This window comes from Phyllostomus discolor, chromosome 2 (assembly GCF_004126475.2).
Source record: "Phyllostomus discolor isolate MPI-MPIP mPhyDis1 chromosome 2, mPhyDis1.pri.v3, whole genome shotgun sequence".
NCBI lineage: Eukaryota > Metazoa > Chordata > Mammalia > Chiroptera > Phyllostomidae > Phyllostomus > Phyllostomus discolor.
The window spans coordinates 206591854-206603963 of NC_040904.2; the positions used below are offsets into that span (position 1 = coordinate 206591854).

At 52.4% G+C, this 12110-nt stretch overlaps 1 protein-coding gene across 2 annotated transcripts in view; it reads right to left on the reverse strand.

Moving 5' to 3' along the window:
• LARGE1 (LARGE xylosyl- and glucuronyltransferase 1) overlaps positions 1-12110 on the reverse strand; it is a 461643-nt gene that overhangs the window by 181006 nt on the left and 268527 nt on the right. For both annotated transcript variants that reach the window (XM_036019534.1, XM_028532714.2), the window contains one exon: positions 9054-9225. In XM_036019534.1, the coding sequence (XP_035875427.1) occupies positions 9054-9225 (172 nt within the window). The remainder of the gene's footprint in view (positions 1-9053; positions 9226-12110) is intronic.

A 12110-nucleotide genomic window follows, 5' to 3' on the forward strand; every position in this document is an offset into this window, starting at 1 on the left:
ATGTTTACTGAGCACCCACTCTCCGCCAGACACTGTGCTAGCTGCTGGGAATACACCAGGAACAAGACCGCAAAGGTCTCCGCCCTCTTGGGGTCGAGGCATTGGCAGGAAAGACACACAGAAACCAGGTGAGGCTGCTGGGCCCCGGGTGCCCTGGTCTGTGCTGCTTCCTGGCCGGGCAGAGCAAGTGTCTCTATAAGTGATTATAAACTCGATTAGAAGGTGATGAGGGCTATTTACTTTAAAAAATGAGAGCAGGGCGAGCAGGGCGAGCAGGACGGATGGTGTCTGTCTGGGCCGCAGGATGAAACTCACTGAGAAGCTGAGATCTGAGCAAAGACCTGAAGGGCGTCAGTTACAGCAGCGGGTCAGGGAGACACGTGCGGGGGGCGGGTGTGAGGGAAAGGCGTTCCCGGCAGAGGGGGCATCCGAGCGCAGGACCAGAGGCGGCAGCCGGCCTGGCGTGTGTGAGGAGGTTTCGTGCTTCTTTCTCTCCCTGGGCCTCAGGCCTCTGCACACGGCAGCCCCTCCAAGTGGGGCCCCGGCCGCTACCGCCCCTGGGCCTCCTCCCTTTAGACATCTTCCCGACACTCCTGACCCGCCTGACCGGGGCTGCTCTCCCTAAAACACGACTCTACCTCCCCCTGAAGTCTCCCTTTCTGGGTCCTCTCCCCACTTTCATGTACCTGTGTGTCCAGGTGGGCCCAGAATCTAGTGGCTAACAGCACGGGCCCAGGGGTCGGCCTGAGCTCCGCCCACTTTGATCCGGGCTCTGCCACTGACCTGCCGTGTGACCCTGAGGAGGCAGGCATAGGCTGCGTGAGAATGGCCCGGGCCTGATGCACAGGCAGCAGTTCACAGAAATCAGCACTATTACTGCTCTATGCCCGGGGCCTAGGGCAGGTCCACTGGCTCAAAGGGTAGTAAATGACTTCGTGAGAGAAGGAGTTACGGGTGAATGTGGGGGCAGGGCTGAGGGGGCGAGGAGGATGGGGTCAGGGGAGTGGGCAGGAAGGGAAGCAGGCAGGCCTCTGTCCCCGTAGCTCTCAGGAGTTTTGGGCTGAAGAAGAAGAAAAAGATGGAGAAAGAGAAAAGGGGGGAGTATCATTTATTAAGCACGGTGCCATGCAGAGCCGTTTCTCGACTCACCACCAGCCTAGAGCTTCTGGGGGAGTTATTCATGCATCACTCCCCCGTTTTTGCAGAACAACAGTAAAAAAGGCCTGGGGAAGTTGAACGATGTTTCTAACATAGTAAGAGAAGGCAGATCTACTTCCAAGTTAATCTGAAAATAATTAAAACCTCTCCACCAACTCTGCCAGGAACCAAACGCGTGCCGTCCCCCCAGCGGCCAGCATCTTGGCCTGTCAGACGGGAGAACCAAGGGCATCATCCCAGGAGAGAGAGTCAGAGGGCGGGGTTCCGGATTCTGGATGGAGGGCGCCCGGGGGTGGGGGGTGGGTGGGAGGGACCAGGACGAAATAAAGTAACAGGCGTCGGAATTTCCCAAGAGGAAAAGCGATTCGGAATGAGACATTAAACACAGAACAGCAGCCCTGTCTGGTGTAGCTCAGTGGATTGAGCGCGGGCTGTGAACCAAAGCGTCGCAGGTTCGATTCCCAGTCAGGGCACATGCCTGGGTTGCAGGCCACGACCCCCAGCAACTGCACATTGATGTTTCTCTCTCTCTCTCTTTCTCCCTCCCTTCCCTCTCTAAAAATAAAATCTTAAAAAAAAAAAAAAAACGAGAACAACAGAAGCTGGTGGTGAGGAGGGAGCTACATCGGCAGGAAGGGTGCAGGAGAGTGTTTAAAACCGTTGTGCAGACAGATGAAAAGGAGACGCTCAGGCTTCCATCAAAACCTCACGATGGAGGGCAAAGACCGAGGGCCCAGCCGCCCTCTTCCCAGCAGCACGCCAGCAGCACACCTGCAGACCCAGGCTGGTGGAGTCGTTGTAAAGCGCTTTACGGGAGAATTCCTATCATTTAAAGTTTCCGCGTTCCTCCCCTGCGGCCGAGCAGGCAGCAGTCCCTTGGGTGCGGGACCTGCCGGGAGCAGATGGGAGTGGGGTGCGGCCCTGTCTGCCGCGAGCCCCGCAGGGGCCACGCCAGGCCTGGCAGAGGGCGGACAGGGGTGCTAATCAGGGAAATCTCACAGGCGTGAGGCCACCGGGGCTTTCTGGGTCCTTTTCATACCAGCGGAAGGGGGGAGAGGGGCAGGCATAAAGCTTCATCTGGAGGCAGGTGAAGGGAGGGAAGAGGGACTGGAAGTCAAAGGAGAAGGGACACACGTGACGAGGACAGACAGACATGGAAGGAGGGGAAGGAGGGAGAAGGGACCTCCCTGTACCAGGATCATCGAATCACCTCCCCGGACCTCCCACGACCGCAGAGAGATGTCGGTCTTTTCTTTCTGCAGGTGCAGGGGCCGGGTTGAGAGAGGTGAGATGAGCACCCCAAGGTCGTCCCCCTGGTGAGTATGCCAGCGAGGGTTTGAAACTTGGTGTCTTCCCCAGCAGAGCTTCTCCTACTCCCCCAGCTCCCCTGAGAGACCGAGAGAGGGAGACGGGGGTGGTGGCGGGAGGAGAGGAGGGGGAGGGAGGGAAGGCCAAGCCGGGCCGGGGAAGCAACAAAGACAACCCTGAAGAAATGACAAGATGGGTTTGAAAGCTCCTGTAAGGCAAGTGATTATAACCACAAAAGTTCTACAGATATATTTTCTAAAGTCATACTCCCAAGGTCTCTCCTCCTAGGCAGGCTTCTCCCATTATTCTGCACTGACGGCCATCCCACCCCACGTGGCTGTGTGGCCCAAGCTGCAAGGTGACGGAGCAGTCACACTAATGACGCCCCTGTTCCTCTGTGCCCGCTGGCGCGAGTCCTTGGAGGAAACGCAACACGGGGAGAGGAACGCGCATTATCTTTTGCATCACTCACAAGGACCCTGTTGGCACGGTTCGTGGTTCACTTCGGCCCCAGGACTTAGGTAACCTCGACCACGGTCACAGGTCACCGGGTGAGCCCGGACTGTGGCTCATTCAGCTGAGCCGTTCTGAGTACACGGGGAGGGAGAGCTCCCGGGGCGCAGAGCTGCCGTAAAGACCATGTTCTGGGAGGTCACAAGCGGGGCCGTATTCTGGAAACCGAGGTTTTATTGCCCAAATCCCGGGGAAGCCACACTTCTCTCTGCGTCTGGTGGCCTCTGTGTTCTGCAGGCCTCGGTCACCCCAGCAGCGCCCTCTGCGCGGTGGTTGACAAGGTCACGCAGAGCCCTTTCCTAGGTCTAACGCTGGTCTCTCCCCAGAGGCTCTAAGCTACACCTTCTTCCCTTCTGGGAGCGCAGGGTGCAGTGTAGGGAGCAGTACTGGATCTGGACTCGGACAGCCTGAGTTCAAATCCCAGCTCCACGACGACGTAAGAGCTGAAACACAGGGCAAGCGGCTCTGCCTCCTGAACACGGGTTCCCAGAACTTTCAAACAGGAACATTAACGGTAATGACTTCGGGGGAGTGTTGTGAGGGTTGAATGAGTTTATCCATAAAAGGCCTAAGAGAGTAGTTGGCACAGAGGAAAGCACTTAAAAATGTTAGCTACGATTAGTCCACAGTGAGTCTATTAGGTTCTTAAAAATACCCAATGGCATGACCGACCCACCCACCCACTGTGGCCCCGTGAGGGACAGCGGGCGAAGGCCCACCAGGGCTGGACAGTGTGGCCAGTTTGGGGGCCAGAACTTTACACTAGGGCAGTATGAGCTTCCCAAAGGGAAGGCCTTTGTCCCTAAACTGACAACACTGTCTTGAATATTTAGCATGGCTTTCTTCTAAAAGCTCCAAATTATGGTTGTGTTTATTGACTTATTCATTCCTCACCTGAGAATATCTTCACTTTTAAAGATAGGAAGAGGGAGAAAGAGGGAGGGAAAGAGAAGGAGGGGAGAGGGGGGAGGGGGAAGGAGGGGAGAGGGGAGGGGGGAGGGGGAAGGAGGGGAGAGGGGAGGGGGGAGGGGGAAGGAGGGGAGAGGGGAGAGGGGGGAGAGGGGAGAGGGGGGAGAAGGGAGCGGGGGGAGAAGGGAGGGGGGGGAGAGGGGGGAGAGACTGACTGACTGGTTGCCTCCTGTATGCTCCCCCACCAGGGACAGATTCTGTAACCTTTTGGTATATGGGACAATGCTGCAACCAACTGAACCATCTGGCCAGGGCTGACTGTGTGTTATTTATGCTATGCCTTTAAAACGGCTTCCCCAGATGGCTAAAATCAGATATAATTTCCAATTGTTTGTGCAGTAAAACTACCGCACTAAAGGGCTGTGGGTGAACAGAATCAGCGGTCACACCTGAATGAAATGCAGACCCTGCCTCCCAGGTCAAGGGGCACCCCCCCATGTGCGCGCGCGCACACACACACACACACACACACACACTAGAAAGCCCTAAGAGGGGGGCAGGTGGTGGCAGGAAGAACACAGACACCAAAGCCAAACAGTCTGGGGTTCAGCTGTGCCGTGCAATAGCTCTTGGAGAATAAAAAGTAACTTAACCTCTCTTGGGCTCGCTTAATTTTGCTCACTCATTTAAATGTGCAAAGTTTGTAGCTCGGCGCCCGGGACAGGAGAAATACTTAAGAACTATTTGTTACTTTCCCTTTGCTTTACAAATGCTCATTTATCCGCCTGCCTCCTTGCCACGTCCACGGGGGACCACAGTAGGCATCTCAGATGGAAGTACCCCAAACCGAGCTCCTGCTCCGTCTCTACAACCCACTCGTTGGGCAGCCACCCCTTCCCCACCCCCCAGCAGTGCAACCGCACCCCTCTAGCCACCTGGGTCGCCTGCGATTCCCATCACTCTCTCCTCCCGCATCCAATCCACCGGAACATCCTGAGGACTCAACCTGCAAAATGCACCCCCAATGTGGCCCTGTCTTGCACCTTGACCGACGCCTGCAGGGCTGAGGCAGCAACGCCCCCCCTGGAGGACAGGACCGCAGCAGTCTGTCTCCTCAGCGGCTTCCCTGCTTCCCCGCAGTCCCTCCCGCAGGCCAGCCGGGACGGCGCATTAGAAACATACATCAGACCCTGTCACTCCTGCTCCAAGCCGGATAATGGCTCCTTATATCACCGAAAGGAGAGACAAAATCCTCCCAGGCCCCACAGATGCGACCCCATGATCTGACCTTGCCAATCCCACCCTCTCCCGGGCTTACTTTCCTCTGTTCTGGCCTCCTTCCCATTCCCCCAGACAAGCCGGGCCGCATGACGTCCGGAACTTTACCCCGCTGTTCCACGTGCCCGGGACACTATTCCACTCTGCTAGCCCCCGGCACGCGTGCTTGCTATACTTGCTTTCTTACCTCCGTCAGGTTCTTGCTTCAACGCCACCTCTCCTGTGGGACCTTCCACTGCCACCGTATCTGAGTATTGAAACGCACGTCTGTGCACACGTGCACACAGGCACCCCCATCTCCTTTCTCTGATCCCCTCCAGGGCACTAATCACTGTCCACCATACTGTGTACTCCACTCATCTGTTTGTTGTGCATCCCCCCAACTCAAATGTGCACTCCTAGGGGGTAGGAATCGGGCTCGTTTTAGTCTTGCAACATTCCCAACAGTCCGAAAACGATGTGGCACCCAGTGAGCTCAGTCAATAGGATTGAACGGGCAACTCCTAATTCCAGCCATCAGCGGCATGTCGGGGCCTCTCTGCTAAGAATTAGTGGCTCTGAAAACACCTCCGCCGGCTGGAGCAGGCTCAATAAGGATGCAGGCAGCTGACGTGGGGGGCGGGCATTCTCCACTTACGGGAAGTCAAGAGTTGGGGAGTAAACATGTGGACGTCCCCAAGGGGCACCCTCAAAGCCGTGCATGGCAGAGGCTGGGAGTGGGTCCCGCTCAAAGGCTCCTTCCTGGATGCGCCATACCATGAACACAGGTGAGGGAGATTTCGCGGCACCGCCAAGGAGTCAAGGGCATGCGGGATGTGAGCCTAAGGAGCACTCCAGCCCCAGGTAACGAGCTGTTCTGCAACAGAGCTAAATTAACAAGGCCTAATTGCATCAATGTCACTCAAAATGTTTACAGTGAAAGATGTCAACAGCAATTGCCTTCACGAGGTGGATCAGAATGTTCTTCGCTTACGGGTCTTTCTGTCGGTTCCGTGACCTGGCTTCTCATGGGTCCAGTTGAGAAAAACAAAACTGAAAACCCCCCATAAACATGTACAAAAGGGTGCCCCGTGGAGGAAAAAAGAGCTTATTTATTTTCTTTGAACCTCCGTATTTTCCTGGAAAAGTTAGGGCGAGCCTGGGAAAACCTCAGATGTTCTCATCCTCCTCGGCTGCCAGCAGATAAAAATGCAGCGCGGCCTGCCTCGTCTGTGCGCTCCTGCAAGGCGGGGGCCACGTTTCCGACAGTTCTAGGTAACGGCACTGTCAGGTACGTTCCTCTGCACAGCGGGGGCCTGACGGTGCTAGAAATCAATCTGTGAAAGAATGAGCAAGTAAAACGCAGCCCTGTCCCGGTCCTGACCTTGGCCCACACACTCTGCTCCAGGAATGACCCTGCATCACAGAGGCCACCAAATGCAAATCCCAGGGGCAGCCTCCCCCTCGACAGATGACACCGGGGACTCAACATCATGATTCCACGAGTGTTGTTATTGGCAGCAAAACCCCACTGGCTCCACGGCAGGTCCTAGCTGGGCCAGGCAAAACTACAGCTTTCCTAGCTATAATTAGTAAAATTCTATCACCTGTTCCAGTGATTTCACCACATTCCCTTATTATCCAAGGGGGACTTGTAGCTGTAAATGCAGACAGCAGGTGGAAGTGCCCGGGGAGCCGACTCTGGTGTGGGAGTCAGCATGCACGAGGGTACGTGGGGGGGTGGGAATTGGGAACAGCACCTGTGAAAGCTAAGGGGCGAAGGCAGGACTGGGCAGAGGGAGGGACCCGGCCGCAAGACAGTCTCAAGGGAGCGCTGCAGCTGATCCTGAAAAACTCTCCATTCTTCAGTCATTGTGTGATGTGCGGTGCCCCAGGAAGGGGGCAAGGCCATGGGCAGGTGGCTCTTCTCACCTGAGGCCACCCCTAAACAAGGCCTATAGCTATAGCTGAGGGCCATCTGCAGGCACCGCTCCCAGCCGCTGGAGCCATAATAAGTCCTTTCTTCCCAAAGGGAAATACGGGCACCCATTGCACACGATCACTACTCCTATCTGGCAGCACAGAGCACACAGTGCTGGTCACCTCCTCCATGAGGCCCTCCCAGCTGCCTGCTCTGACCCCCTTCAGGAGAGGTGGTCATTCTCACTCCCCTTCATTGGGTCAGCACACTGCCTGACACCTCACAGGGACATGGAAAGTGCCTGTTGAATAAATACATCACTGTATACTGAACATGGGCATCAATATATGAATAAAATACAACCTGATTATTAAAATATCTGCCCCCCCCCCAGTGAGTTCGATTAGATCAGAAAAACAAGCAGAAACGACCAGGGAACCTGCAAACAGACACACACTGAAGACAGCGCAGGTGAGTTCTGCTCTCAACCCTGCACAGCCCTGTGCCCAGGCGTCGGTGCAGTTGTGAGATGGGCGGGCCCGAGCCTCCCACGAGGAAGAGATCAGAAAGCGGAGGCACGCTCAGGTTCAGCACCGGGGCTAGATGATACGGTTATCAGGTACGGTTATCAGGGCCCACGCTGACGTGGGTAAAGGAAGTCAGTTTTGATCTGGACGAGGGAAAGAGCCTGAGGGGCACAGCGCCTCCCACTGGACACGCGGAGGAAACATCTCCCATTGGCCCAGACCCCAGAGGCTCCGGAAAGACGCAGGCAGACACCAGAGCAGGCAAGGGCTTTATTCTCCTTCCCACCGATAGACACAGAACCCACGGGGAGAGCCTGTGATTTGTGAAAATGCTGCCGATTAAAATCACTAAGTGGCCTCTCCCCTTCACAGGTGACACGGAGGGACAGAAGAGGTAAGAGAAATTTTAAACCCAGAAGCCAGGGTGCAATATTAAAAAGAAAACTAAAAAACAAAATTTAAAAAATCGCATCATCGAACTTCTTGTTGTTTTTGTTTAAAATATAGGAGAACTTCTGCCCTGGCTGGTGTAGCTCAGTGGATTGAGCACGGGCTGCGAACCAAAGCATCGTAGGGTTGATTCCCAGTCAGGGCACATGCCTGGGTTGCAGGCCACGGCCCCCAGCAACCGCACATTGATGTTTCTCTCTCTCTCTCTCTCTCTCTCTCTCTCTCTCTCTCTCTCTCTCCCCTTCCTCCCTTCCCTCTCTAAAAATAAATAAAATCTTTTTTAAAAATAGGAGAACTTTAAAAAGATGGCAATTTAAGGACGCCCTCTGGGAGGAGGGCGTTGCAGTAACAGCCCGAGACGCGTGCCGACCTGGACCTGGTGCTGCTCTCAGGTTGAACTCACCTGAGGGCTCACGGTTTCTCACCGACACTCACACCCCTTGGGGCAGGGGCAGGAGCTGCAGCTCAGCTAAGAAGAAACCCACCAGACTACAAGGAACCTCTGGGAGAGCCGAACGTACACGCCTCTTTCAAATAAGAAACCACGACGTGAAGGAAAGCAAGAGCCGTAAGAACCTTTTCCCAAACGCTCAATAATCAATACTCCTCTCCACCGCGGCACAGGCTCTCTCTGCAATCCAAGGATCATTTGATAAAAAGAGAAACCCGATAAATGTGTGTCTCTCCACACGTAAATCAACACTCAATTATCCGCACGCAGAGATTCACATTTGATACTTATCTCTTACAGAGCCACCCAAACGGGGCTCTTTCTATGAACACACACACACAGACCTTACCTCTTTGTTTACTACAGAGATGCAAATTCCGGTTCCGGGCTTTCCAGAGGCCAAGAGCACGGACACCCAGCCGCACTTGTAACTCCTTACCCACTTCATTAGCGCGTGTCCTCATTAAGAGGCCACGCCCCACATTTTTTTTAAAAGTACAGTTACTACTCTTGGCACGCGGGCACCTTCAAAGTTGGTGGAAAAAAGGGGCCACCTTACCTTTGAACTTGTGGAACACGGCCCACAGCTCTGCAATGTCGGTGGCGAAGGTGATGTCGGTGTCGAGCACAATGACCCTCTCCAGGTTGGCGGGAAGGGTCTTGGTGAGGACGAGCTTCATCAGCCCGTAGATCCCCGAGTAGTGCTTGTTGGGGATCCAGGACACCTCAGACTGCACGGGGCGGCGAAGGCAGGGAGGAGGAGAAAGAAAACAAAAATCACGCCATTAATTTTTGGCATAAACATCATCCATAAGCACCTGGTACAGAAGAAGTGCCCGATAAAAATTTGTTGAATAAATGAATGAAAATGTTCTTAAAGATTTGTTTGTGTAATTTGCAGCTTGGCACGTGAAGCTTTTTTGGAAAGAAAATGTTTCTGAATCAAGAGAGAAGAAAAGCCATGTTTACAGAATAACTATTATATGTAAACGCTGTGCTCGGGTTTTCAAAATAATATTTTTGTTATTACAGAAATTACACAGGCTCGTCGGAGAATATAAGAATATGCACAAAAGTAAGAAATAAGAGTACACAAATTGAATCAGACTACATATATTTTTTGCAAACAATACCTAATTTTTTCCTAGGTAGATGCATTTCTTTCAATTGTTAAGGATTATTACTTAAAGCAGGGGTGTCAAACTCATTTTCACCTGGGACCACATCAGCCTCGTGGTTGCCTTCAAAGGGCCGAATCTAATTTTAGGACTGCGTAAATGTAACTCCTCCTTAACAATTTAGTGAGCGCTCCATGCTGCTGCCAAGTAGAAACAAGGTGGAGGGCCGGATTCGGCCCGTGGGCCTTGTGTTTGCCACCTGTGCCTTAAAGGTATTATTAAAGCTTATGCTCATTTATTTTTTTAAAGTGGTCATTAAACCAATCAGTGTTGTTGCTTTCTCCTGGTTCTCACACAAACACATGAGAAGCTGGTCATTATCTATGCAATACTCTTTACTGGGTAACAAGACACCTGCCCCCCCGCACACACCTGTACCCAATGAGCCCAAAGAGACCCACCCCTGAAATGTGCACCTGCTGTAACAATCAATGTCCTACAGGTGGGGAGAGTTGAAGGCAAGTCACATCTTGGTACCACCTGGTACCCAAAGTCAAGGCTAGAAATAATACACAATATTAGTGTGATGAAAGCTTTCCATAGTACAGGTCATGCATGGAGGTCACTCTCGGAGGGTGGGGGTATCTTTGCTGCTGTGAGGAGTCTGTGTGGAAGCCACGCACACTTCTGACTTCTGTGAGGTTAACACTGGTCACGCAGCTCTTTAAGGAAAAAAGTGGCCACCTTAACAAGAGTCCACGGAATACTCATCCCTTCTGTCCTTACAATTCCACTGTGAGGACCCTTGTTCTAAGACATTGGAGTCAAACTTAAAAGCAAGAAACTGATGGCATAATGTACAATCCACAGTGTAGATTAAGGTGTGGGTAATTTGCATGTGATATTAAATGAAAAAAATCAAGTTCTGAAATGACTTTTGCTTAATAACCTCTATGTATAACCAAACAACATGACAACATATCCACAGGAATTTACACAGGGACAGAAAAAAAATACAGCATGACATCAAATTACCAGTGGGGAATGTTTTGGCATGATGTGTGATAGATAAGTAGGTAGATAATGTACATATGAGATCTGTCCAGAAAATGTCCAGCCATTGTTAATAGAATGAGAACAGTTTGTGCAACATCCATGTAACCCAGCAGCCAAGGAGAGTGGACTGGAATGCACATGCGTGAACAATGACAATTTCACTGTACTGGTCAGTGGGGATGGTAGATGCTGTCAAGTGAGCATGTGCACTGTGTGGCCGTCACACACAAAAGGACCGAGTGAGTAGAACAACGAATCAGCATCAGATTTTAAGTTTGAATATTCCTCCACAGAAACCATTCAGATGATTCAGAAAGCTGCAGCTATAGACAATTGGGGATCGGCAGCTTCATCACGACAATGCGCCCACTCATGTATCTCGTCTCCTATAGAGTTTTTTGGTGAACCATCCAATTTCCCAGGTGACTCAGCCCCCCTACAGCCCAGATTTGGTGCCCTGGCTTTTCCCAAAACTAAAATCACCTTTGGAAGGAGAGAGATTTCAGACCATGAATGAGATTCAGGAAAATACGACAGGGCAGCTGATGGCAACTGGGAGAACTGTGTGAGGTCCCGAGGTGCCTACTGTGAAGGGGCCTGAGGTGTCACTGTCCTGTGTACGATGCTTCTTGTATCTGGTATCTGCGTCAATGAATGCCTCTAGTGTTCATGCATGGCTGGATACTTTCTGCACTTAACTAATCTTTTTCAACTTCTTAAAAGGAACAACTAAAGCTGTTGTAAAGAAAAACTAAGCACGACAGTCTTTCTTAGGCATACCAAGCAAGACCAGGCGATGGTGGGAATGCAGAAGCTGGTTTAGCAAGGCTCTGAGAAGGGACCCTGTGACAACTTGTTAGGTGCGCTCCCTCTCTCACACCGACCCCCAAGGACGCCTTCACCTGCAGTTTATTTGAAAATGTCACTTTAGAGCCCTGGCTGGCGTAGCTCAGTGGATTGAGCGCGGGCTGCGAACCAAAGTGTCACAGGTTCGATTCCCAGTCAGGGCACATGCCTGGGTTGCAGGCCACGGCCCGCAGCAACCACACATTGATGTTTCTCTTTCTCCCTCCCTTCCCTCTCTAAAAATAAATAAAATCTTTAAAAAAAAAAAAAGAAAATGTCACTTTAACTACACTCCCTACTGTCAGTTTCACAATGGTCCTCCGCATAAATGAGGATACTGTTGACCAGAAAAACACCTCCATAAACTGATGGGCTGACCTGTTTCTCGTGTGTCAGTCTCATGAAAAGCACTCTTCACTGCTACGGCTGTGGGCCCTGTCACCTTGCACCTGGGTGGCACGGAGGAGCGAACGAAGAGACAAAAGCTGAAGTCTGGACTCCAGCCCCATGAAAGATGCTGATCTCTCTAAGCCTCAGTTTCTTCACCTATAAAGTGGGCATGCTTCCTGTGTCCCATGGTCGATGTAAAATTTAAG